General features: G+C 39.1%; 5 protein-coding genes across 8 annotated transcripts in view; 3 read left to right on the top strand and 2 right to left on the bottom strand.

The window, feature by feature from the left end:
* zgc:154054 (Alpha-1,3-mannosyl-glycoprotein 4-beta-N-acetylglucosaminyltransferase B-like) overlaps window positions 1-4,782 on the top strand; it is an 18,900-nt gene extending 14,118 nt beyond the window's left edge. Inside the window, exons 13-15 of the mRNA XM_066649134.1 lie at window positions 235-310; window positions 1,448-1,560; window positions 3,852-4,782. Coding sequence (XP_066505231.1) covers window positions 235-310; window positions 1,448-1,560; window positions 3,852-3,869 — 207 coding nt within the window. The 3' untranslated portion in view covers window positions 3,870-4,782. The remainder of the gene's footprint in view (window positions 1-234; window positions 311-1,447; window positions 1,561-3,851) is intronic.
* A 1,169-nt stretch (window positions 4,783-5,951) lies between these two features.
* On the bottom strand, window positions 5,952-9,254 carry scocb (short coiled-coil protein b). Its single transcript, XM_066649135.1, has 4 exons — window positions 9,099-9,254; window positions 7,906-7,975; window positions 7,516-7,596; window positions 5,952-6,822 (listed from the first exon to the last, which is right to left on the bottom strand). Exons 2-4 carry the CDS (start codon window positions 7,922-7,924, stop codon window positions 6,680-6,682), a joined length of 243 nt encoding a protein of 80 aa, XP_066505232.1. The 5' UTR covers window positions 7,925-7,975; window positions 9,099-9,254; the 3' UTR covers window positions 5,952-6,679.
* A 316-nt stretch (window positions 9,255-9,570) lies between these two features.
* Window positions 9,571-13,635, bottom strand: mgst2 (microsomal glutathione S-transferase 2). 2 transcript variants are annotated; one of them, XM_066650072.1, is made up of 6 exons: window positions 13,548-13,635; window positions 13,032-13,219; window positions 11,309-11,408; window positions 10,599-10,669; window positions 10,229-10,310; window positions 9,571-9,937 (listed from the first exon to the last, which is right to left on the bottom strand). In XM_066650072.1, the coding sequence occupies exons 2-6, from the start codon at window positions 13,093-13,095 to the stop codon at window positions 9,826-9,828; spliced, it is 429 nt and encodes a 142-aa protein (XP_066506169.1). In that variant the 5' UTR covers window positions 13,096-13,219; window positions 13,548-13,635; the 3' UTR covers window positions 9,571-9,825. The 2 variants fall into 2 exon arrangements, with proteins under 2 accessions (XP_066506169.1, XP_066506168.1); XM_066650071.1 differs by having other exon boundaries at window positions 13,032-13,620.
* Window positions 13,636-14,381: 746 nt separating this feature from the next.
* Window positions 14,382-20,262, top strand: setd7 (SET domain containing 7, histone lysine methyltransferase). Of its 3 annotated transcripts, XM_066649182.1 has the most exons (8): window positions 14,382-14,538; window positions 15,402-15,531; window positions 16,096-16,297; window positions 17,100-17,289; window positions 17,672-17,753; window positions 18,472-18,589; window positions 18,841-18,998; window positions 19,208-20,262. In XM_066649182.1, exons 1-8 carry the CDS (start codon window positions 14,499-14,501, stop codon window positions 19,407-19,409), a joined length of 1,122 nt encoding a protein of 373 aa, XP_066505279.1. In that variant the 5' UTR covers window positions 14,382-14,498; the 3' UTR covers window positions 19,410-20,262. The 3 variants fall into 3 exon arrangements, 1 of the variants encoding a protein (XP_066505279.1); XR_010795945.1 differs by lacking the exons at window positions 17,672-17,753; window positions 19,208-20,262 and having other exon boundaries at window positions 18,841-18,977; XR_010795944.1 differs by lacking the exons at window positions 18,841-18,998; window positions 19,208-20,262 and having other exon boundaries at window positions 17,672-17,908.
* Window positions 20,263-20,630: 368 nt separating this feature from the next.
* Window positions 20,631-24,242, top strand: zgc:113425 (uncharacterized protein LOC541425 homolog). Its single transcript, XM_066650008.1, has 7 exons — window positions 20,631-20,717; window positions 21,756-21,966; window positions 22,061-22,120; window positions 22,226-22,357; window positions 23,038-23,184; window positions 23,511-23,571; window positions 23,689-24,242. Exons 2-7 carry the CDS (start codon window positions 21,802-21,804, stop codon window positions 23,793-23,795), a joined length of 672 nt encoding a protein of 223 aa, XP_066506105.1. The 5' UTR covers window positions 20,631-20,717; window positions 21,756-21,801; the 3' UTR covers window positions 23,796-24,242.
* The last annotated feature ends 1 nt before the right edge of the window (window position 24,243 follows it).

The raw sequence follows: 24,243 nt of genomic DNA on the forward strand, positions 1-24,243 counted from the left end.
TTAACCTGACCACAATTATTCAAACCGCCTGATCTTTGTTTCTTCAGTTGTCGCTATTCACAATCATATCATTATTTTGCAAGAAACAGGAGGTAATTGGATGAACGCTGAGTAACAGCCTCGTATCTAATGTCAAGGGATCATAAGAAGGTGTGTAGGAGGTGAATTCCAAGTGATGCGTTGGCCCCCCAGAGAACAGGACTGACAGAGTGTATTTCTCTCTGTGTGTTTCAGGTTTCAGTGAAAGAGCGGGTAGAAAAGAGAGAGCTCCAGTGCTGTAAACCTTCCTCCGATGGATTTGTGGAGATAGGTACACAGATGCCATTTGTTTTGCATTTGCATTTAGGATTTTCTTCCTTTTCTTACCTCACGAGCGTTTGCATAAAACATCAGATTTGAATGGATCCTTTGTGAAGCGCCAGGATATGATCTGGGCCAACTGTTTACAATTTATATGTACATAGATAAGAGGCACATGCATGCACACTATACTGGACCTGGGAGGAACTATTCATTTCCTCGTGGATACTTGTTCTTCTTTTGTCAAAGAAAAATGTACTTGCATTTACTCCTAAAAAAAACCCCTGCCAATAGGCGTTAGCCTCACTGGCTAATTTTTCCACAGAGTAAATAAATTTCCCCTTTAAATATGTTTTAAAATGTAAAAGGGATATATTAGGCCTGTCTCATTTGCCATTTTTGCGTTTGATTTATTTTGCCTAGAAATTATTGTGATAATTTATATTATTGTCATTTTATATATTTATACCATTGATATAAAGATAATATTATGGCATAATAATGTAATTGCACCCCTCTAAAGACCTGTTAACAATTAACAAAAACTATGTTACTAAAAATATTCAAGAAATGTTTAAATATATTAAATATATAAAACATAAACAGATTTTTTTAAACAAATTGGCATAGCAGCCCCAGAATAGAGAGAAAAGAGGAAACCAAAGAACAGAACAGAGGGACTGGCTGAAATATTTGTGATGCAAAAATTATTGAGGAAATGTCTTTACAATAAGCCCATAATGTAGTTATTGTGGTTCGGCACGATGGCACAGCAAACTGGAGGTTGTGGGTTCGATTCCCGCTCTGGGTGACTGTCTGTGAGGAGTGTGGTGTGTTCTCTCTGTGTCTGCGTGGGTTTCCTCCGGGTGACTGTCTGTGAGGAGTGTGGTGTGTTCTCCCTGTGTCTGCGTGGGTCTCCCTGTGTTCTGGGTGTGTTCCTATCTTGCGCCCAATAATTCCAGGTAGGCTCTGGATCCACTGCGACACTGAACTGGATAAGGTTTACAGATAATGAATGAATGAATGTAGTTATTGTGACAGGCCTAAGATATATATAATGTATGGGAAAATATTCATGGCAGCTTCATATTAACATGACATGTTTATTAGTGAAATACTAATGATTGTGGTTTCTATGTCTGTGCAGGCTCTTTTGTGAATGGAGTAGCAGAGGGGGAGTTGGACGGAGCTCTGGGTCAGATAGCCGCCATGCGTCTCCTAGTTCACTCTGACTCAGATGTCTGGGTTCTTTTGAGTGAGGTGAGTCTGTTTTGTCCAACTAAGGACCAACTGAAATGAAAATCTCATCAGTGCTTTATCCAGATGACTGGTCATACCAGCTCACCCTGTTAGAAATTCAATCAGACACTAATGAGTGGCAGAGACACTGAGAGAAAATAAAGAACATTGGTGTTGCACTTTGTTTTGGACTTCATCAAAGACAAATGTTTCATCTTATCTTCTGAGTTGTTAAGGAGTGTAATAGCATGTTACTGATTCTCAGAGGAACTGATTAAACAGGTGAATGATTTTACTATAGCAGGTAAACAAATTGATTGAAGCCTATGTTAGAAGTTGCTCAAACACTCCACAGATTCTGATGACAGCTCCAGGTATACGTCTCTGAAACAGTGTTGAAAACCTACCTGTAGTTTACATCAATTCCTAACCAGCAAATATCTTAATTTTCAGGCTTTTATAAAAACATGCTGTGAACAAATCTGAAAAGTAATTAGACTGAACTCTAAACCTTCTGCTCAATGTTTGATTTAAAACACACAATTTTAGAAAGAGTGGGTGGCACGGTGGTGCAGCAGGTAGTGTCGCAGTCACACAGCTCCAGGGACCTGGAGGTTGTGGGTTCGATTCCCGCTCCAGGTGACTGTCTGTGAGGAGTTGGTGTGTTCTCCCCGTGTCCGCGTGGGTTTCCTCCGGGTGCTCTGGTTTCCTAGCACGGTCCAAAAACACACGTTGGTAGGTGGATTGGTGACTCCAAAGTGTCCGTAGGTGTGAATGTGTATGTGTGTGTGTTGCCCTGTGAAGGACTGGCGCCCCCTCCAGGGTTTATTTCCCGCCTTCCGCCCAATGATTCCAGGTAGGCTCTGGACCCACCGCGACCCTGAATTGGATAAGCAGTTACAGATAATGAATGAATGAATTTTAGAAAGAGAATTGCAGTGGACAAATGTTGGTGATAGACACTAGACGTCCATTTCCATTATCCACAACATCAACATTACAGTGAAATTCCCAGAAAACACATGTTGATTCAATGGTTATTTTGTATATTAAATAAAGAGGCTGTATTTGTGTTGAAAACGTTGCAACATTCTCTACAATGACCCATTGTGTTATGCATACCTTCCCTTTAATGTTCTGGAAAGTGGTATGTCTTTATCGATAGTATGTACGTCCTGAGCTTACTGAAATTCCTTTGTGAGTCTTCCATACGTCATCCATTCAGGGTGTAACTGGACTATCCAGAATCCTCACGTTCCGATTTTTTTTGCTAAATTTAAAGACTTCTCTTTAAAGTGTCCTTTCCCTGTAAGGCGTGGTGTTATTCGGCACCCATGTAAACAGCACACCCAGATTTTAATTTAATAACATAAATCGTAAAATGTTCTGTTTGCTTTATATATTTTCACAAGCCACACCAGTCTGATCAGCAACTGCTTAATAACGCATCTGAAAACATAAAAAGCATCCATCTTCATGTGGGCCTTTAATTTGACAGGCATGAGTATATTGAATCTTATCAAATGTGTATTTGAACAAGCTTTTATTTCAGTACACAGCAGAACAGTGAAATTTGAACTCTGCATTTAACCCATGCGTGGCAGTGAATATACACACACACACTAATGGTTAGGAGCAGTGGACACAAACACACACATAGCGCTGGACAGGCACCTTGAAATATTTAGGGGTTTAGTGCCTTGCTTAAGGGCACTTCAGTCATGGATGTTGAAAGAGTTGAAAGCACTGTTTCCTTCATTCCCTTACCCTGCTATTTCCTCCTGTCTCAGGGGATCAAACCGGCCACTATGACAGTAGTATTCTTTGAGAGCGTGTTTTTAATAATGTAAAACCTGCAACAGTTTTCCTGGAAACACACCCAGTTTATTGTTTCAGTCTTATTAATTTATAATAGATTAACCGAGTGTGTGATAGGGATAAAGGGTTAGGTTCTAGGGCCAGGACACCAGAGGATTTTAATGAGGATCTGCTCATCAGAGCCTCAATGATTCCACCATCTGAAACTTCCTCCATAATGAAGCTGTTAAAAATATTTTATGGTTAATGTGGTTTGATTTAAAATACACCATACGGAAACCTACAGAGTCAGAACTGAACACTGTACTGATAATTAGACCTAGACATCATAATATCAAATATATAATTTAGGATTTAAATGGGAGGATAAATCTAAACTGCATTTTAAAGGCGCTTTTGTGCAGGTCTATTGTTAGACACTGGAACTTTGTGGATCTACTGTGGTCACTGGAGCTAAGGTGTGGTTAAAACTCACTTCTCTCTCTCCCTGACAGATCTTCATTCAAGTTTGATGAGCAGTGAAGAGGGGGAGTGAACGTAGCCATGGATTTACTGTTTCAGTGCAATGGCGCACCCTGCTGGACAGGAGGCAGCAAGCGTGGTCACTCCGGGGACTAGCATCGGTCATTTCTCAGGGAGATAAAAACAAGACATTTTTCTCCGAAGATGGATGGCGTGGGCTTTAATACAGCTGTAATTTTAGTTAAGTAAGTAGGGACAAAAGCTGCTGACTGAATAAAATTAAGCATTACAGTGTAAGAAAGTTAATGTAGCTAAATGCTAACTCCGCTCACGAATGGTTTGAGAGTGAGCAACTGTGAGTATTACCACAGGCTACTGAAAGAAATCACCTACTGAATGATGTACTCCATAACAAAGAGTTTATTTTATTTTAATTTAATGCCAATCAACTACTGAACCCAGATTTTTAAAGTATGAACAATTATATGTATATTAAGAGTGTATTTTTAAACAAGCCATATACATTTAATGAATTGGTTTTCAAGGCCATGGTATTTACAGTTATAATAATATTTATTAACAGAACGTAACCTCAAAGCCATTAAGTTTTATTAAATTAATTCTCATTGGCTGATTCTAATTACACCGCGGTATTCCTGTTTTAATTGGAATTAAATTGTTTCCTTATAAGTAGTGTCAACCACTGACTCGTTAATCTTCGCACTTCACGATCACAGAAGATAATCTGGAACTTCCCTACATCATTAACAGAGTCATTCAGGGTGTTTTGATATGAAATACTCTGTTATTGTGAAACCACTCTGCAGAATTTAATTAATAGGAATGTCACATATTGTTCTGCAACATTAGGTGTAAGTGGTTGTGTGGTTGCAGTTCACTTCACAGCAACAAAAATGCTGCAGATGCCAAGTGACCTTATTTCTCCTTCCGAGCCCCTTTGGAGACCCTGCAGAAGAGCGAGATAGAGATGAAACAGAGGTTCAGGGTGAAACACTACAGTGGAGCTAAAGTGGAGGGGCAGGAAGTGGGTATCTTGTAGTCTACTGTAGGCAGTTCAGTTCCTCACCCCTCTGATTAAGATTGAGGCAGACATTTGGCCTCAGTCCTAGACGATTTACTTAGGCCCCAAAGCACATGTTTAACTCCTGGAGGCCAACAGCACTGCACAGGTCCCTACCTTTATTTTAAGTAGGTGCCACACCTTTAATTTGCACTGAACTAAATAATCAAAACGGCACATTTTATGTTGAGTATAGATATTACCAGAGTCTAGACTTAGTCCAGGTCCCCGTCCGAGCCCTGGGAATGAACACTATCTGCTCATCTAACACATCTGATCCATCTTATTCATTTTCAGGCTCTTCATGAGCTGGATCAGATCTGTTAGAGCAGGATAATATATAATTGACTATCAAAATAAAATGTGATTTACAATCCACATCTGATATCTGCTAATACACTTCACAATAATAATTAAATTAATTAAATAAATATAAATTATGGTTCTATGTAGGACCCTGAAAACAAGAACCTCTTGCATGATTAAAGGGTTTCTTCAGATTGATGGAGCACGGGTTATAGATGGTTCTATACAGTGCCTTTTAGAGGAGGGCTTTATATGGCACCAAAAATGGTTCTGCTATTGTTACGATGTCAAACTTGTTACAACAGAAGAACCATTTTTGGTGCTAGAACCCTTTTCTGAAAGGTGCTGTATAGAACCACCTATAGCACATTCTCCATACATATGAAGAACCCCTTAAGCTACATTAGATATTTTGGTTAAACATCCAAATGTTTGTTTTTAATCAATGATCATTTCAGTGCTCACTTCTGCTGCACCACTTAATCTTTCATTCTCATTAGATCAGGATATCCCTCATAAATTCTGTAGAAAGAAAGACCTTCTGGAACAGAGCTGAACCCTGGTTAATCCTCAGTAACACTCAGTTAATTCAGAGCTGAGTCAGATGCAAGTGATCACCAAAAGCACCAATCTGTGCAGTGCTCAAATTCCCATTCAAACACTACTGAGTCTCAGGTGGGATGAGAGGACTGACCGGAGACTCTGAAAGCGTGACATCAACACATTTAGGGAGTCAAAGGCAAATCAAGAAACATTTATTAAAACTTACTAAATGACACCAAAGCATAGTAAAACACAACATATTAATACTGCGCAGGGAGTTAAGGCTGTGCACACAACTGTGATGTACGCCTTCAACATTCTGCAGTGAGAAGCACCAGGGGAAGGTGACGTTTTTCATTCCCTGAACAGAATAACCTGAATCACGGTCACCTAATTCATCAGATTACTTATAATATGTGGTGACAGGCCGGCAGTACAACAGCAGACAGTTCTGAAGGTCACACCACAGTTGTGATCCCATCTACAAAAGCAAAAGAGCTTTAAAATAAATAAAATAAACACTAACAAATGTTTTTTAAAAAATGAAAGAATTTGCTAAAAAATAAACACAAATTAATAAATTAACAAATACTCTTTTAGTTATCTGAGTTTCCAGTTGTTTGTTTACTACCCTGTCCTAACATAAGGCAAAAAAACAAAACATTATCCTCAAAAGCTGCCCCTCATGGTCATGATATACAACAGCTTAAGATCCCTTAAGTTAAGAGACATTTGCAGCACAAAGCTATGGTAAGCAGCATCTCACAAGAGCGGTTTCATGTGACAGAAGCATACACCAAGCAATTGTAAACATTAGCCAATTTAGCGGCATGTGGACCGAACAGAAAAGGGCAAATCCAAGTAAACTATGCTGAGATGGCAGAGGGTTTCTGACTCAGACTACATAGTAGGAGAAGAGCGGGTTCTCCCTTACTTCCGTTTGCTTTTGGAGTCAGTGGTTTGAAAAACGCTGGATGCAGACATAAGATTCTCGATGTACTGTCCAAGAACCTGGTTCTCTGACTTCAGCTTCAGGTTCTCCTCCTTCACGGCATCCACCCGTGCTGACAGGTCTGAAAAAGAGGTAACAGGTTACATCTTCCATAATACCCCTAACCCTAGTTTTAGAGATTGTTATTATTTTTAAAAATTCAGTTCCTAAAAGAGTCTTGGGAGTCAAATTGGACATTCATTCATTGTCTGTAAGCGCTTATCCCGTTCAGGGTCACGGTGGGTCCGGAGCCTGGAACACACCCTGGAGGGGGCTCCAGTCTTTCACAGGGCAACACACACTCACACATTTTTGAGTCGCCAATCCACCTACCATCGTGTGTTTTTGGACTGGGGGAGGAAACCGCAGCACCCGGAGGAAACCCACGCAGACACAGGGAGAACACACCACACTCCTCACAGTCAGTCACCCGGAGGAAACCCATGTGGACACGGGGAGAACACACCACACTCCTCACAGTCAGTCACCCGGAGGAAACCCATGCAGACACAGGGAGAACACACCACACTCCTCACAGACAGTCACCCGGAGGAAACCCACACAGACACAGGGAGAACACACCACACTCCTCACAGACAGTCACCCGGAGGAAACCCACACAGACACAGGGAGAACACACCACACTCCTCATAGACAGTCACCCGGAGCGGGACTGGAACCCACAACCTCCAGGACACTGGAGCTGTGTGACTGCAACACACTACCTGCTGATTACAAATGTTGTATGGAATGGAAATTGTCAAGTGTGTCTTACCCTCGAGAGTATTCTGCAGCTCCAGCACCTGGTTTATGAGCCTTGTCTTCTCCTCCAACTCAACCTGATTTTCCATGTCACCTGATACACAGAGCATGAATATTCTTTTTATCTTATGTTCCTCCATCACATCTGTAATGGCCTTTTTAATACTAGGTTTTGTGGAGTTATACAATTGGAACGGGTGAGCAATATGACCACAAGCACAATGTCATGACACTATATTTCATTTTTCTACCAGGAAAAAAACTAAGAGTAATATGATTTTAACTCAGATTTTCACAGCACATTGTAATAAACTGCATTAAACAGAAGTTGGTTTGTTAGAATACATGCAGTTGGTGAATATTATTATTATTATTATTATTATTATTATGATATTCACTATACCGTCCACGTCGGAGTTCATGGTGAAATAATCGTCTTCCTTTTTGGAATGCAGGGCTGCGACTCTGGCAAACTGAAAAACAATAATAATAATAATAAAAACAGTGTTTGAGTGCATGCTTTCTGCAACACTCAATTTCTCTTCATGAAGACATTGGTAATAAGCTGCAGAGTTAAATCAAGTGCAGGACTTATATTAAAAGTGCAACACAGGAAAACTACAAAAGCAAAACTAGGAAGTGCTTTTTAATTACATTTCAGTTAACACATTAATTACTCACATTAGCTAAACCTCTCAAGGCACTGACCCATATGAGCAATAGTGAGGTCAGCAACAGATGCCGGATTATTAATTCTTTTGACAAACACCATTCCATATCCTAAAGATACTGCATGGTGTTTCACCGCTCCACAAATGCCATTAGTGCGCAGGATGTGATGTGGTGGTGCAAAATAGTAGTGCCACTGCACACATTTCTAGGATCCTGAATCTACTCCAAAAACACGTGTAAGGAGGTGGCTTGTCCAAAAGTGTGTGTGTGACTGGATGAGTGTGTGATAGACTTGCACCCCACCCAGGATGTGTGCCTCTCGCCCAATACTTTCAGCTAGGCTCTGGACCTGAGCTCGCCCCTGAACAGGGTGAAGATCTTACAGAATATAGATGGATGGTTAAAGAATAAATTAAATATTTGGGCAGTTTTCCCAAACCTTTGCATAACTGTGCATTCTTCTTATGGCCAAAGTTATTACCAGTAGTTAATATCCCCTACAATGCTCATTTTTACATTAAACTCATCTGAACGACTCTGTTTACAACTAACCTACCTGATACCTAAATACAACAAAATTTGAAATTCGGTGGATGTGCCCCTTAAGCTAGCGCTGATTGGGGTCCTTAGATAACATTAGCTAACTAGCTTTCTGGCTAACTGCACTAGCGAACGTAAACCCAAAACATAGGATTGGAGACGATAACTAGGTCAATTTAAGCTAAATACTTTTCTCTCGTAAATGGACAACGGAATGAGAATAAACGGTCACTGAATCTGAGATACAGCTACAGCGCTTTCATAAGACAGCTGAGGCTCTTCAACAAACGGCTTTTTGTTGAATGTTTCAGCTCTGCAAACACTGGGACAAATGTGCTATCGTCTTTACTGCCTTCAATACAAATGTATCAGACAAAGACTTACCTTAAAAAGAGAATAAAAATGATTATTTCCTAATATTTATGTCTGGCGAGCCGTTTGCTACAGCGTTATTTCTTTTCCCACCCGTGTTGAAACAAACCGTCTTCCTGCGATATGATTGGCTGGCAGTTCACCCTCACAAGCAGTCCGCCAATCTCTGTATAGAACAACGAATTGCCTCAGCGTGTCGGAAAATGGGTGTAGAAAAAAATAAATGTAGAGCCTGTAGTCAGCCTGTCGTTTTTATGCAAATACTGTATTCACAACAATGACATCACTGCAATGAGTTGCACAAAGAAAACAAACGACATAATTAAAATAGCTAAACATATTTAAAAAATGTTAAACAAAATAATACATATTTTAACCATTCCATAAAAGTAAAAAAAAATGAGATCATAAAAATACATAGAATTTTAAGATTTCAGACCAATTCAAATTAATTCAAAATAAATCAATGAATACAAGAGACAGGAATAGGATTTTATAGGTTGTAAAGCATTTTGTTTTGTTGTTATTTATAGTACAATAAAAATAATAATGGACAAAATTATGTACACTTTAAAAATTAAAAGCATATTAAAAATAAAATTTTGCTTTACTGATTTACTCTATAAACCCCTGGTTGTGGGTTATATATAACAGTGCCATCTTATATATTTCAATCACATTAAAAATCTTCATCAAATACTAAGTTGCTTCACTTTGGCAGATATCTTTATCTAATTCTTCAGATCACTTTGATTTTGAGATATTTGTCCAGTAAGGAGAGAGTGATGCTAATGCCAGTAATTGTGGACAAGGTGAGAAGGACAATAATGATCAAGTAAAATCCTGGCAACCTGGAAAAACACACAATAGGTTGAAAGAGATAGAAATATATGCTACATATTTACATAATACACATTAATTTGTAAATTCAGCTCAGTATTATATGGAAGGTAACATTCATAGCACTAAATAATTAATAGGTAACATTTTTTAACTGAAGATATATTTAAAATTTGAATTAATGGAAACTGGTAAATGAATAATAGTAGTTGAGTTGTATTAGTAGTGGTAGTAGCTTTAGCAGTAATTGTAGTGGTAGCAGCAGCAGTAGATGCGGTAGTAGTGAAAAAAGTGGTACCTACCTTTTTTCAGCCGAGTGTGAATAGCCAGTGAAATACATTTCTCTGGCCACAATGTACACAAGACCACCCACCACAGCCAATGCTACAGAAACAGCATGGTACAACTACATATACATAATTCTGAAACTGCACATTTGAAAAACAATTTTATAATTTTCACAGGAAGCAGATCATCAGCTTTTATTTGGTCATACACTGAAGGAAATTAAATACTGGGTATAAATGTAAGACAAGATATATCGGTTAATATCATACAGTCAAAAGTGGAAAAGTATGAAAATTAAAATATGTTGATATTTCTACACCTGACATTTAGGGTTGCTTCCAAAGCTAGTATGATCTGACTTTAATCTTACATCATTAAGCATACCTTCATTACAGAAGAGTCCACACGTCCACAGTACGACCAGGAACATCGGGTAAAATTCCACTCCATTCTGGCTACAAAAAATAATAAGATCTGTTTCTAATTGAGTCTTTATTTTGCTCACAATCCCTGGTTAGCAACTGATACATGCCAACAGGTTTAAGTGACCTTGCTCCTAAGAGTCCTCCCAAATGATATTTTTTATATGTATGGGCAAAATGACATGTTCAGAGAACATACTTCTACACATTTTATAACACAATGGGGTGGTTTCCAGGACAGAGATTATGTCTAGTCCTGAACTACACGGCATTATGAATTGTGATTTTCCATTGAAAGTAGGATCTAATCTTGGACTAGAATTAATCAATGTCTGGAAAACCACCCCAATAACATATTAATAACTGAAATAAACACATTGAGGAAAAGACCTGGGCTGTTATTGGATAAGCAGTTTCAGACAATAAATGAATGAATTAATGTTATGGCATGTTATATGTTAGGTATTTTTTCAATATATCAAACTAAGCAAATATTTATAAAGTGTGCAATAAAATGTTCAGGAAAATGCTCTGTGTGTCATTGAACTCATTCAACTAAAAACAAAAATTACATGCATTTGACATGTGACATCCACATGTTTACATACAGCTATATACTGGCAATCAGTACAACTTATAAGATATAAACCTCATCATAAATATAATGCTCACTGTGCCCGAAAAGTCCTCTGAAACTCTGGTGGTCCAGTTACTGTTGGGGGAAAGATTTTAAACTTCTTCCTGGACCTGCCAACACGCCGGGTCTGGAGGCCTGCAGAAACAAAAACATTCTGTACCTGTTTATATCCTCAGTAGATGTGGGTATGTGTTAATAATAATAAATCACAAAAAATCCACACTTAGTACATGTATGTTTTCACAGTATTCTGCACTGATACCCTTGGTGGCCAATTAGTGCAGGCTTGGCATAATAATTATGTTGCACCTGCTGCTTTAGCAATATATTGTTCTTCTTAAGTCAACTTCTTATTATTCCGCAATTCCTTGTCCAGTTAACTCGTCCCACAGTTTTCAAGATATCGATTTCGTTCCACCAGGAAATTGTGTGTCTTATAGCAACGATGTGGTCTTGTATACAGCTTTCCGATACCCACACTCGTTCACCCGCTACACTTGATTTTCGCTCCGTTTTTCCCCAGCCTATAGAATTAATTTTCAAACTGCTCTAACTCTGTCAATTTTCAAGCTACGGACACGAGATTTCAGACGGTCGGACCTGGGAGCACTAGGACCCGTTTTCAAACCTCTTGCACTTATTCCTCCCTTTTTATCCCTCCTTCAAACTCCCTCCATTCATTTGAATGGGGGACGGCTAAAGTGCGTGATGTCACCACACTCTAGCTTTTCTGCCCAAAAACAGTTTTTTCGCTTTTCAGCCGAACGTTTCGCCATAACTTCCTTGTACTTTCACCTAGAAACTTCATTTAAATGATAGAGAAACTTCCCCTTTTTAGCACCTATAAATATGAACATTTTTGAAAATACTGCTTTTGAGTTATGAATTTTTGTTCGGCACAAGGGAGGGTTTTGGCTCACATAGAGTTCAATGTATTTTTGGAGCTGTTCAGAGTGTGATTTCTAAACTTTTCTCCTGTTTTTAACTCGTCATAACACGGTCAATTCTCCTTCAATTTGCAGATTTTTTTTTATACCAGATCGATCCCCAGAGTCTCCTTGTCGCAACGGGTTAAGTGATTTGGGAAAATCTTTCCGAGCTATAAGCATTTGTTCGGAGGGTACGTACGCTCCCATAGGAACGCATTGAAATTTTTTTTTTTTTCATTTTCAATATTCAGCCAACATTTCGCCAAAACTTCCTTATACTTTCACCTACATACTTCATTCAAATTTCAAATGGTAGAGAAATGTCCCCTTTCTCATACATGTAAATTTCACACCGTTTGAAAATACTGTTTTTGAGTTATGCATTTTTGTTCAACACTTGGGAGGGTTTCAGCTCCCACAGAGCTCAATGTATTTTAAGAGCGGCACGCAGAATTTCAAAAAATTTAAAAAGTTTTAACTCGTCATTACACCATCAACTGTCGCTCAAACTTAATTTTTTTTTTTACACCAGCACGATCGACAGACTCTCCTTGTTGCTACGGTATGTTTCGTTCAATTTTGATCGGGAAAAGTTTTCGAGCTACTAGAGTTTGTTTGGAACCCCCGCCCAACACAGTTGGGGGCGGGGGGGGGGGGGTTCAGCTGCGCAACATATCGCGTTTCCTCCTGGAGATGCAGACCTCTAGTTATTTCTTGAAATCCACAATTATTATTACACAAATTATACCTGAAATAAGAGAAAACGTTGTCTTAACCGTGTATCTGACCTCAACCTCACGACAGAATCCAAAAAAGGGTCAGTACTCACCCATATGTAAAGCTGAGAGCAGTGTCACTGCTGCGAGGAGAAGGGGCTGCTCTGTGGTGGTCATCTTTGGTGAATTTTCTCTCAGAAGAGCTATTAAACTAAAAAGCTCTTGTCTTTCAGCTAAGTCAGCATTACACAACTGGACAAATTATGTAGCAATGAATCTCCTCCTACATCCAGGTGTGTGGCTTTTTGGTGAAGGAAATGGGCTTTAAACATTATGCAAATTATGCATTAAATTATAAAACATCTGCAAATTCATATTTGGATTTATTTGCCTACTTTATCATAATTAGAAAAAACATTAAATATTCAAAATGCAAACAACAAACACATCTATTATTATAATTCAGCAAATATTTGTGAGTAAATCCCTGCATAATGGTGTTCTCAGTGTGTCACATTTCACCTATCTTTTTTATAGAGGACATCAATAAAACGTTAAAAACGTGAATAAATAATGACCGGGTGCTCATTTTGAATACAACTGTGTACAACGTGTTGGTACTGGCCTACCGTTATTTTCCTCAAAAAATCATTAGGGAGTTATTCAAAACAGTGAAGAATTGCTGCAGAGTAGAAAAGTACCCTATATCTGAAGACGCTAAGCTTTTAAAGTCGTGTGCATTGTAAATATCTTTTATAAGCAGCTGCTTTTGTCGAAACGCAGATTTATGAATCAAACTGTCTTCGAAACCCCGTTGTAGATGATGTGTAGATCAGATGATCTGTATAACATCCGGGTCCCTCACATGCCGCGCAGGCCAGTGTGAGTGACGTAAGTTTGCTAGCGATGCTTTTTTGTATCCCGCCCGTTTTCAGACAAATCCCGCCTTCGTGTTCAATGATTGGCTAGTACTTTTTAAAAATACCATACATATTACTATTAATACGGACTGTTATATACCTTATGTTTTGCAAACATGTTTTACCAAACATAAATAAGCGAATATTGATCTTATATTATTACTAGTAAAGTGTATACTTTGGATTTTACATGCGTATTATTTTGTTCTCCGATGTTATATGTAGAGCTTCAGAGAACGTCACTATACAACATTGTTGTAGACCTTGTTATTACACATCTACCAACATGTTTCTCAGTTTATAAAACATGTTCACATCTGCTGAATAAAAATATCCACAATATTAATATTGTAAGCATTTTGTCTATACATTTAATTTTATAATTAGTTAATTATACAAACTTTGAAGACCCTCTGAGCTGAGATTGACTGGTACGACTGAGTGGCGTGCTTCTAGCCAATCAGAGAGCAGGAGGGGCGGGACAGTTTCTGAATACAGGTGGGAAATTGCAAAAAAAAAAAAAAAAACGAGGATCGTGTGGCGTGCTGGTGTTTGGCATGACCAAGCAAACCGAACCGAAGTCCAGAGCACTGACCTAGTCCTGCAGATCACACTGAAGCGAAGAGACAAAACAACAAGTGCAAAACAGAAAATAACAACATGGACAGCGATGACGACAATGTGGAAGAGGTCGTAGAAGGTACGACTTGATCCCTATTCACGAAACATTAACGTTCACGCAGGGTGAAGATGTCCTACACTTTCTGTGCTTCTTCTTCTTAAACAGCGTGTCTTGCCAACTTTGTCCATTTGTTGCCTGTGTCAATCTGTACTTGCTGTGTTATGGGGCCTGTTACATTTCCTGCAAGCCCATAAAACACAGGGTTTTATTACTCCAAGGCGTACACGATATGCGCTTCCGAATCTCTACCACACTCCACCACTCAGGGATCTTTAAGTTGATTCTTGTATCTATTTTACTCGCCAGTTTCCCACTCGGATATTCCATTCCACCTTAAATGGCGCAGCAGTTGCATTCTGTCGCCTACAGTTACATTCTGGCGCCTACTGACGGCTGTTGCCCCTTTTAAGGTGGAAAGGAATGTTCATTTTTTGTTTTCTTTAAAGCTAATTGTTAAACTTGCATAGTTTACAAAATACAGTATTTTGTAGTTGGTTAGCCATCACCACAGCACATTAAACATGACTGAGATATTTATTTTGATTTGTGACAGATGATATTTAGGGTTATTCTGTTATATTACTTTAAAATACAAACCCTAAGTTAGCTAATTAAAGAGTGCACAAATTAATATGACTTATTGTGATATTCAGATATGTTAGAATATTAAAAAAAAAACAACAACAACAGTTTATTGAAAGTTTTAACACCTCTGCCTAAATTGCATGTATTGCTTTGAGCCATTTTAGCAAGAAAATTGTTAAGAAATAAATGCATCCTCTAAAGGGGATGGACATTAATTCCCTTCTGTTTTTATATTTGCTGGGTTTAACATGTCAGATATGTTTTCTCTGGTGTTTGACCATCTCCAAACATCACAGGGCCATTGGATGATGATGACCTGCCCCACGGTTTCTGCACTGTCACATACTCCTCTAGTGATCGCTTTGAGGGGCACTTTGTCCATGGTGAGAAGAACGGAAAAGGCAAATTCTTCTTTTTTGATGGCAGGTACGAGACAATACAATAACCAACATACACACTGATAATTTCCAACTAGTTTGTGTGTTTTTTTAACAGTTATTCAAGACATGGCTGCCCTGGCGTCCCAGACATGATTATGAATCATATTTAGATGAGTCAGTGTCTTATACACACACACACACACACACTCTTAGTGGCTATTGTAGCTGTAATTGGTTTTGTCTGAGTCATAGGTGATGTGGCCAATCTGGTCATATAATCATTTCATCACTTTTCACAATTTCTCATTACAAGCAATCACACTCTGACCCACTCTAATCCGGCAACTGGGTTCTTAGATGTGGGGTTCTTTAGGACACTACATTCACAGATATTGAGCAAATGTCAGAGACCATACTATTATTTAGGTGTTTTTCTGATCAACGCACGCATGTATTTTTTTATTTATTAAACAGGTATTAAGATATTCATAGTCTGTAGAAATAAGGCATCACATGATGCACTCAGATAAAGAGATCCTGGACACAAATATATTACATACTTTCAAACTTTATATTCCTAATCTTATTTTGGTGTGTTTGTCCTTTGCAGTACACTTGAGGGTTTCTATGTGGACGATGCTCTCCAGGGGCAGGGTGTGTATACGTATGAAGATGGTGGAGCACTTCACGGGACATATGTGGATGGAGAACTTAATGGTCCCGCTCAGGAGTTTGACTCAGAAGGCCGACTGGCCTTCAAGGGCCAGTACAAGGACAACGTTCGCTATGGCATCTGCTGGGTGTATTACCCGGTATGTTTCTGTTTGTCCTCATGTCGGGTTTTTGTGTCATTTGTCATCAAGAAGGCTTTAGAACTTATATAAGTTAGGCTGCCATTGTAAATTAGAATATATTCTTAATGCCTGATTAAAATTGAAGGTTATATACAGTTGCGGTCCAAATTATTAAACCACCATTTCAAATGAGGTTTATTGCCATATTTTTTAAAAAACTTAAACTGCAGGTTTATAAACCCCAGAGTATCACTGAGCCACCACCATGCTTTACTATAGGCAGTGTGTTCTTTTCAGAGTGTGATTCATTCTTTCACCTCCAGATATACCTCTGATCCATAGACGCAAAAAGTTCCACTTTTATTTCATCCCTCCAAAGAGCAGAATCCCAAAATGCCTCTGGCTTTTTTTTATATGGGATTGAGCATTTTGGAACTGACTTTTCTTGTGCTTTTGCTTGTGTTAGTTTTGCCTTGTACTTTCAGGACATAATGACATTGTTCTTATTAAGTGGTATGCCAAATTTTAGGCTTTTATCAACATATAAATGTGTGTGTCACCCTGTAAAGGACTGGCGCCTCCTCCAGGGTGTGTTCCTGCCTTACACCCAGTGATTCTGGGTAGACTCTGGACCGCAACCCTGAATAACCCTGGATAAGCACTTACAGACAATGAATGAATGAATAATGCTACTGGATGTGGAGTCATTTTAAACCCAGAGTTCCATGACACTGTCTACATAATGATGATACAATTTCAGAGGATATTCATTGTATGCAGATGCATTTAGTTAAGTGTTTTTGTTTTCACATCTTTGTAGGACAGAGGCTGCTTGGTTGGGGAAGTGAATGAAGAAGGGGAGATGACCGGCAAAGCAGTGGCTTATGTTTATCCTGATGGAAAAACAGCTTTATACGGCAGCTTTGTGGATGGAGAGCTGATCGAGGCTCGACTGGCCACCCTGACAGACCAGGAGAATGGCAGACCTCACTTCAGTGTCCACCCAGACAGTCAGTAACTCCATTCAGCTCTCCTCTCTCAGCCTTTAACGCTCCATTCTCCCATACCTATGTATCCCTAGTTATGACACAGTCAAAGATCACATGGCTCAAAATATGTCTTGAGGCCTGAATTTTTCTTTTATATGCTGACTCAATTTGAGCCGTGTGATCATTTTTAAGCATGCAGCTTGCACAGTGGTGTATGGGTTCCTGTTACCTGTTACATTAGCACTCAAATGCTAACTCATTAAATCTCAAATGCAAAACTAAAACTAATTTCAGAAACCAAATATGTCTTGACTGATTTACTTGATTTGGCATAAGGGAAAAATCAAACTGAACCATTCCTTTAAAAGAAAGGACTCTTGATGATTTCTGCTCTTTCTCTCAGGTCCTGTTTACACTTACGACAAATCCACTTCATCCTGTATCACTGGTCACAAAATGCTTCCGGAACCCTATGAGAGCCAGCGGTTGGTACAGAGATTCGGAACAGTATAAATGCAGTGTTTTCTGAGTCAGTTGTATTTAGAAAGCATTTGTAACTTTTACCAGTTTATATCTTGGTCTGGAAGAAGTCTGTGTTTTCCTCAAAACCACAAAAGCAGCTCTCAGCACAGTGCAGGAGGTGAGCTCTACCCTCAGCCGTGCCATGTTCTGACAGTGACTATGAGTCCAGAAGAAAACAATTGACCATAGTTTTAATTTAAAAGAGAAAAAAAAAAACGATGGGGCACTGTGTCGTTAAGTAACAGATCAAGCTTTTTGCAAGTCTCTGCATTTTTCCTCAACATTTAACCTGATTTTCTCAACTTGAAGTAATCCAGTGTCAATTTTAGGCATGGAAGGTATTTTGAGTTGAAGGTGATGAAGGTATTAATCAACCGTAATTTGACTGAAATAATCAAGGTATGCCAAATTAATATATAAAATATATATATAATTGTAGAACTACTAACTGCTCCTATGTGGTCAGTGGAGCTGAGAGATTGGTCAGTGAGGCTAGAAACAAGGAGGTGGTCATAATGATATGGCTGACCTGTGTGTACAGTATTTAGATCTTTCCCTGCTGGGCACCTGGCTATTTTAGGAGAAGATATAATAGTTATTTTGTATCTAAATATTATGAGTGTACTGAAATGAGGTATATCAACCACTGTCTGACCATACCTGTGTGTGTGTGTTTATTAGGGTGTATGTGGGACAGTCTCTGATTTCTGGAGCAGGGGAAGGGCTGTTCGCCAAAACTGATGCCAGTGCAGACACAGTAATGGCCTTTTACAATGGAGTGCGCATTACACACTCAGAGGTGTGCTCATGAGAGTGTTGAGAGTGTTTGCATGTGTTTGTGTGAGTGATTTGTATATCGGCAGTTTACACCATGAGAAGTGATTATCACAAATGAGTGCTTGACAATAATTGCTTTATTGTGAAGTGGCACTATAATGAAATGTATTTGTCAAGAGATAATAACAAATATTACCCTGTAATAAATATTGTTGCACCCATTCCCAAATGTTGTACCATATTATAATCATAGATTGTGGTTGGAATGGACAGGTGGATGAACGTGATTGGTCCCTAAATGGGAATACTATTTCGTTGGATGAGGACACTGTGATTGATGTTCCTGAACCATTCAACCTTACAGAAAATTACTGTGCATCACTTGGACACAAAGCCAACCACTCCTTCACCCCCAACTGCAAATACGATCCGTGAGTGTCAAATAGCAAAGCCCAGTGTCTGACAGCCAGTTACACAGATTAATGTGACTTTAGTAAATGGTAAATATCACAAAGCTGAAGAAAGTCATTGCAGCTGTCCAACTTTATCCCATGTCCGTTCACATTCTCAAGAGTGTTAGCCAAACACAGAATTACAGCAACCGGTTTGATGTTCCTTTTCTTTTCTTTTTTTTTTTTAGGTATTTTCATCCTCGCTTTGGCATGATAAAATGCATTCGAACAGTCCGAGCGGTTCAGAAGGATGAGGAGCTGACAGTTGCTTATGGTTATGACCACGAACCTTCAGGGAAAACCGGTCCAGAGGCTCCAGACTGGTACAAACGAGAACTTCGCGAGTTTCAGGAGAGAGCGGCGGGAAAGGGGGCTAAGGACACCTGCTAAAAAGTCTCCCACAGCAAATCCCTCACCAGAAACTCTTGCATCATGCCAAGCAGCCTGTTACCACCATGAAACTCCAAACCTATCCTTTTTCTCTCTTGCTGTAATCTAGTGCTAACAACTCTGTTTTTAATACTTTGTCACACTTCCTCTTAACATGCGCTCTTGTCTGGTTGCATCCTCTTTGATTCAGATGCTGAACAGTAGACCTTTTCCTACTCAGCTTCTGAAGAACTCGAGAGACTTTGTGTCCTACAGCGTGAAGGTGCTATGTGTGAATCTCAGCACCTGCATGAAGACTGCAGGAATGTGAAGACTGTAGACTGAAGCACAAGGTGTTGTGATTTAGCAGTGTGATGTGTATTGAGACCTATGCACTATTGACCTAAGCAGGTGTTCTTCTCTGCAAACCTTTACAAGCACTCGCAATGCAGTCTGTGTAATTCTGAGGATGACTTCCCTTTAGTTGTTAGAAGATATTTCACACAGTTGATAATGACTCCAACAATCACTTTTTTTCAACAAGACATTTTGCGTAACTGAAATACTCCAGACCCTTGTGGCACAGTTATTGTCTGTTACTATGTTTACCCGCACTAAGCGTTAACCTGAAAACCAGACACTAATTGTGCTGTACAGTACAGTGTTATAATGACTCACACTTTGTAAATACTTGGGTTTTCTGCCTTAGTTGGAAAATCAGGAGGAAATGTGTGGAAATATGTTACATTTGTGTGAGTGAGATGCTCGAATGAGTGTGGAAGCCTTTGGCTGATGGAGAAACTTTATATGGGACTGATACCAGGCCTTTGATATGCAATATCTCTACAGCAACATTTATCAATAAAATATTTATAACCTGAAACCAGTGGCTTTGTGTGATTTTTAATCCAAACTTATATGCTCGTTAAGAAAAAAATATTAGCACGTGTGGTCTTTTAACTACTATATGTTCAGAAAAACACAGTTCCACCAAAATGTCTGCACAGTTTAATGTTAAATGAATGAGACTTTTACATTTGTTTTTATCATTTGCTCCCTCTGGAAAGCGTTAAGAATACACGGTATAATGTATTTATTTATTTTGGTCAGATTTGAGTCTAAGAGAGTCTAAGCTCATCTAAGTTGAGAAATCTGTGGAATTCCCCTTTAAATCTCAATTTAATTATTATAGATTTAAGGACAGATGACCAATAAAGTTTCAGGTCTGCCGCATACGCTACACAAAAGGGGCGTGTCTATGCAAATGTGCGACTCACCTGCTGTACAGAGAAGTGGCCGGAAGTGAGGACTGAGGAGAGCAACAGAAAGGTAAGCAGAAATGTGTTTTTGTTTTATATCAGTAATATGTTTAAATCTCCGTGTTTTTTTATCACAGAGAACGAGTAGCCATCACCTTTATAAGCGAGTTTCCAGCTGTAGGCTTTATTTAACAACAGAGAGAATGGGATTAGCTTGAATATAATCTCTGGTTAAGTTAGGGTTTCATGCCAAAGTTCATGGTCTGGCATTAAACCACAGAACGAAGGGGAAATGCTCAGGTTAGAGACTTTAAAGGCCTCACTGTGGTGGCCGTTTTAACATCTATCTGAGTGTTTTCCTGAGAGGAGTTGTGTAGGTGTTTATACCCTTTTTTTTTCTCTGTCTGTAACAGTAATTCAGTGTCTGGAAAGAACATCTGTAAAAGTTCTGTGTTATTATCTAAACAGAGAAGTTATAATAACTTTGGGGCTTTCCTTGAAAAGTTCATTATATGACAGACATAAACCTGCTTACACCTGTTTTAAGTTCTGTTTTTCAAGCTTAAAAATAATGTACACCATAATATTAGAGGCATCAATAAAGCACCATTTTAGCACAGAGTATCCGATATGTACGATCAGATATAACATTAAAATTAGCTCCTTCTTTCTACAATCTCTGACCATTCTACAGTGTCAGACTCTTGTACTACTTTTGTTTTGTTGGCCACCATTCAGACTGCTCTTTATTGGTCAGATCATCCAAGAACCACCACAGAGCAGGGATTATTTGGGTTCTTGATCAGTCTCAGTGCTACAGTGATGTGGTTCTGGTGTGATACTGTGTTAGTGGATCAGACACAGCAGTGCTGCTGGCGTTTTTAAACACTGTCCACTCATTGGCACATGTGCCTTGTGAGTCAGATACAAAAATGAATCTGTCGCTCCACAGTTTGTCTTCCTCTAGTCCTTCATCAGTGGCCACAGATGTGCATTTTGAACCTCCATTTTCTAAATACACAGTAAAATGTAAATATTCTAAATAGAGTATTTATTGTCAGTGTGATTTCATTTTTGATCTGATTTGAAGATCTTCATATTTCTGTAGCTTAGCAAAAACCTGGCACGTCGTTTCATAGCAGTGGAACTTGAGAATGGAGCGCTACAGGTACTTCATCTTTAACCAGAATGTGACAGTGGTGTGGGGCATCCTGCAAGTGGCTTGTGCTGCCCTTTGTGTGGTGTGTGGTTTTATGGATTCAGTTTTTCGCACAAGCACCACACTCAGTGCGACCAGAGCTCCACTGTGGGCAGGACTGGTGAGTCATATTTGGGTACTCAGTAATAAAACACAGGAGGCTCAAGGGCATGGACGGTGTATATTTAGCTTAATATTTCTTTTCACTCCTGTAGATCATGGCTGTGCCTGGTGTGCTTGCACTTTTCGCCTCACAGAAGAAAAACCCCATCCTGGTTAGCAGTTTTCAATTGTTATAAAATAGGTATTTTTTTTTTTAGAGTTTCATTTACCCTTTGGTACCAAACACCATATTCATATTCTCTATTCTTATTCATCAGGTGAATGTGATGATAGTGAGCTCTGTGATGTCTTATATGGCTACTGTGATTGTGCTCATTTACGCCGGGGTTACACTCAGCTACGGAGAGGACGATGATGAGCTCTTCCACCCCCATCACATAGATGAAGTGGTACAGTCTTAACAAGACCATAGTGTTCTTTCACCTCCATTCATTTCCTGTGCTAGCTGATAAAGTGGGTGTGTTCTAGTGATACACATCTATATAAATAAATGTGGAAATGTTTGGAGCCATTCCATTGAAAGGGGTTCTTAACATTTGTTGCATTTTTATAAGTTTAGCTTGACGCTCTGGTCCTCGGTTCATCAATAGCATTACATTTTTAGGGGCTTCAGAGTGATGTAAAGTTCAGAAGAGACATGCTGAAGTGTGGAAGTGGTAAAGCTAATCTTTGGGAAAGAAACTCAGTCAAAACTCAAGCATAAATACATTTAAAAAATTGTTTTGTTTTGTTTTTTTTTTTGACAATTTTGGTCTCAGTTTCAGGCATCTCTGGGCTACACAAGTTAAGAACCACAAGACCATGTCTGTGTCTTTATTATAATATATCATATGGAATATTTGTGGATGGACACAGGTGTGTAATAACTCCTCAGTGTGTTCTAACCACTGCTAAAGCAAGCTAAACTTTCACAGCTTCATTCCTCACTGTAACATGACCTCTATTGATCTGTGGAATCAAACAGCTATCTCCCACGCTCAGAAACAAATCACTGTAGTTTATCTTCTTGCCTCTCTCACTAAGGGCTTCTTAAGGATTGTGTGTGTGTGTGTGTGTGTGTCCTATACAGAAGTTTGTGCTGAGCCGCATGGTGAAGGCAGCTAACAGCACCATGATTCTGGCCAGTGTGGGTTCGCTCCTCTTCTCCTCTCTCATCATGTTTACAGGCTGCAGGAGTCTGCCTCTCTGTGGCTGTTATGATTCAGTCACCGGGATGGTGAGTGAACTTGCTACTGTTTGAGCCATGATGGTCCACTGTGCCGGAAAATTACCAACTCCTCGTAATAGCTTAATATGTACTGCACAGTGTCGGTTTCCCTCGTGTTGTTCTTCATTTTTCGTGTTTCCTATGTCACCTGTCCAAAATGTTTATGCAGCAGTCCCTTCTCTAACATAGAAATATTTATATATGTTGCCACATTGAATTTAAGGGTGAGTTTGACTTGGAATTAAAAAAATGAAGAGTGGTGTATGACCTGCAGGGTACTGTAATCTCAAATGTCTGTGTGTTTGCTCCATTTTATTTATTTATTTTTTTTAAAGGAGACACTGGTACCTCAAAATGATCCAAGTGCTTCCACTGAAATGGTGTGCTCCTGGTATGGTGAGTGTGTCTGTGTGTGTGTTTAACCTGCGAGTCCTAGACGTGTGGCTGCTTATTATATTATTTGATGCCTTTTACCCTGTGTTATCTCTGATATAAAGCTGTGCTCTTTTGCAGAAGGAGAAGAGCGAGTGTTCAACACTCCAATGTCGTTCACAGAGCAGAGCCTCGAGCACGAAGAGGATGAACTCTCTGGACGTCCTCACTATAGCAGACTCGCTTAAAAACTGATGTCAGTGAAAACGAGGGGATTAGTCAATGTGCTGGTCAGTTTCAAAGCCATACCTTCCTTCAGAAAGGACACGGAGCACAAACAAACCTTAGAGCTTTGGTAAATCAGACTGACCACTTGATGTTTTCAGAAAACATTTATCAGTGTCCTGACATTTTTGTTTTGAAGTTAATTTTGTGCCAAAGACTGATTTTATTGTAAGTGGTTTTAATCTCTGTGACTGTAATTTATTTAATTGTACCATTCAGACCCTTGTGTACATTGTTAAATTATGTTTTTAATACTGAATTAAATAAAATTGAACTCTTTTGCAGGTTCTGCATTTTATATGTAAATCAGTTGATGGCCTGTAACTCCAGCCTTTTGTAAATGAATGACTATCAACACTGGTGCCTGTTACTATATTTTAGTTGTCGTTCTGCTTTCAATAAACCTTTAAA

The sequence above is a fragment of the Hoplias malabaricus genome, chromosome 17 (genome assembly GCF_029633855.1).
Source record: "Hoplias malabaricus isolate fHopMal1 chromosome 17, fHopMal1.hap1, whole genome shotgun sequence".
NCBI lineage: Eukaryota > Metazoa > Chordata > Actinopteri > Characiformes > Erythrinidae > Hoplias > Hoplias malabaricus.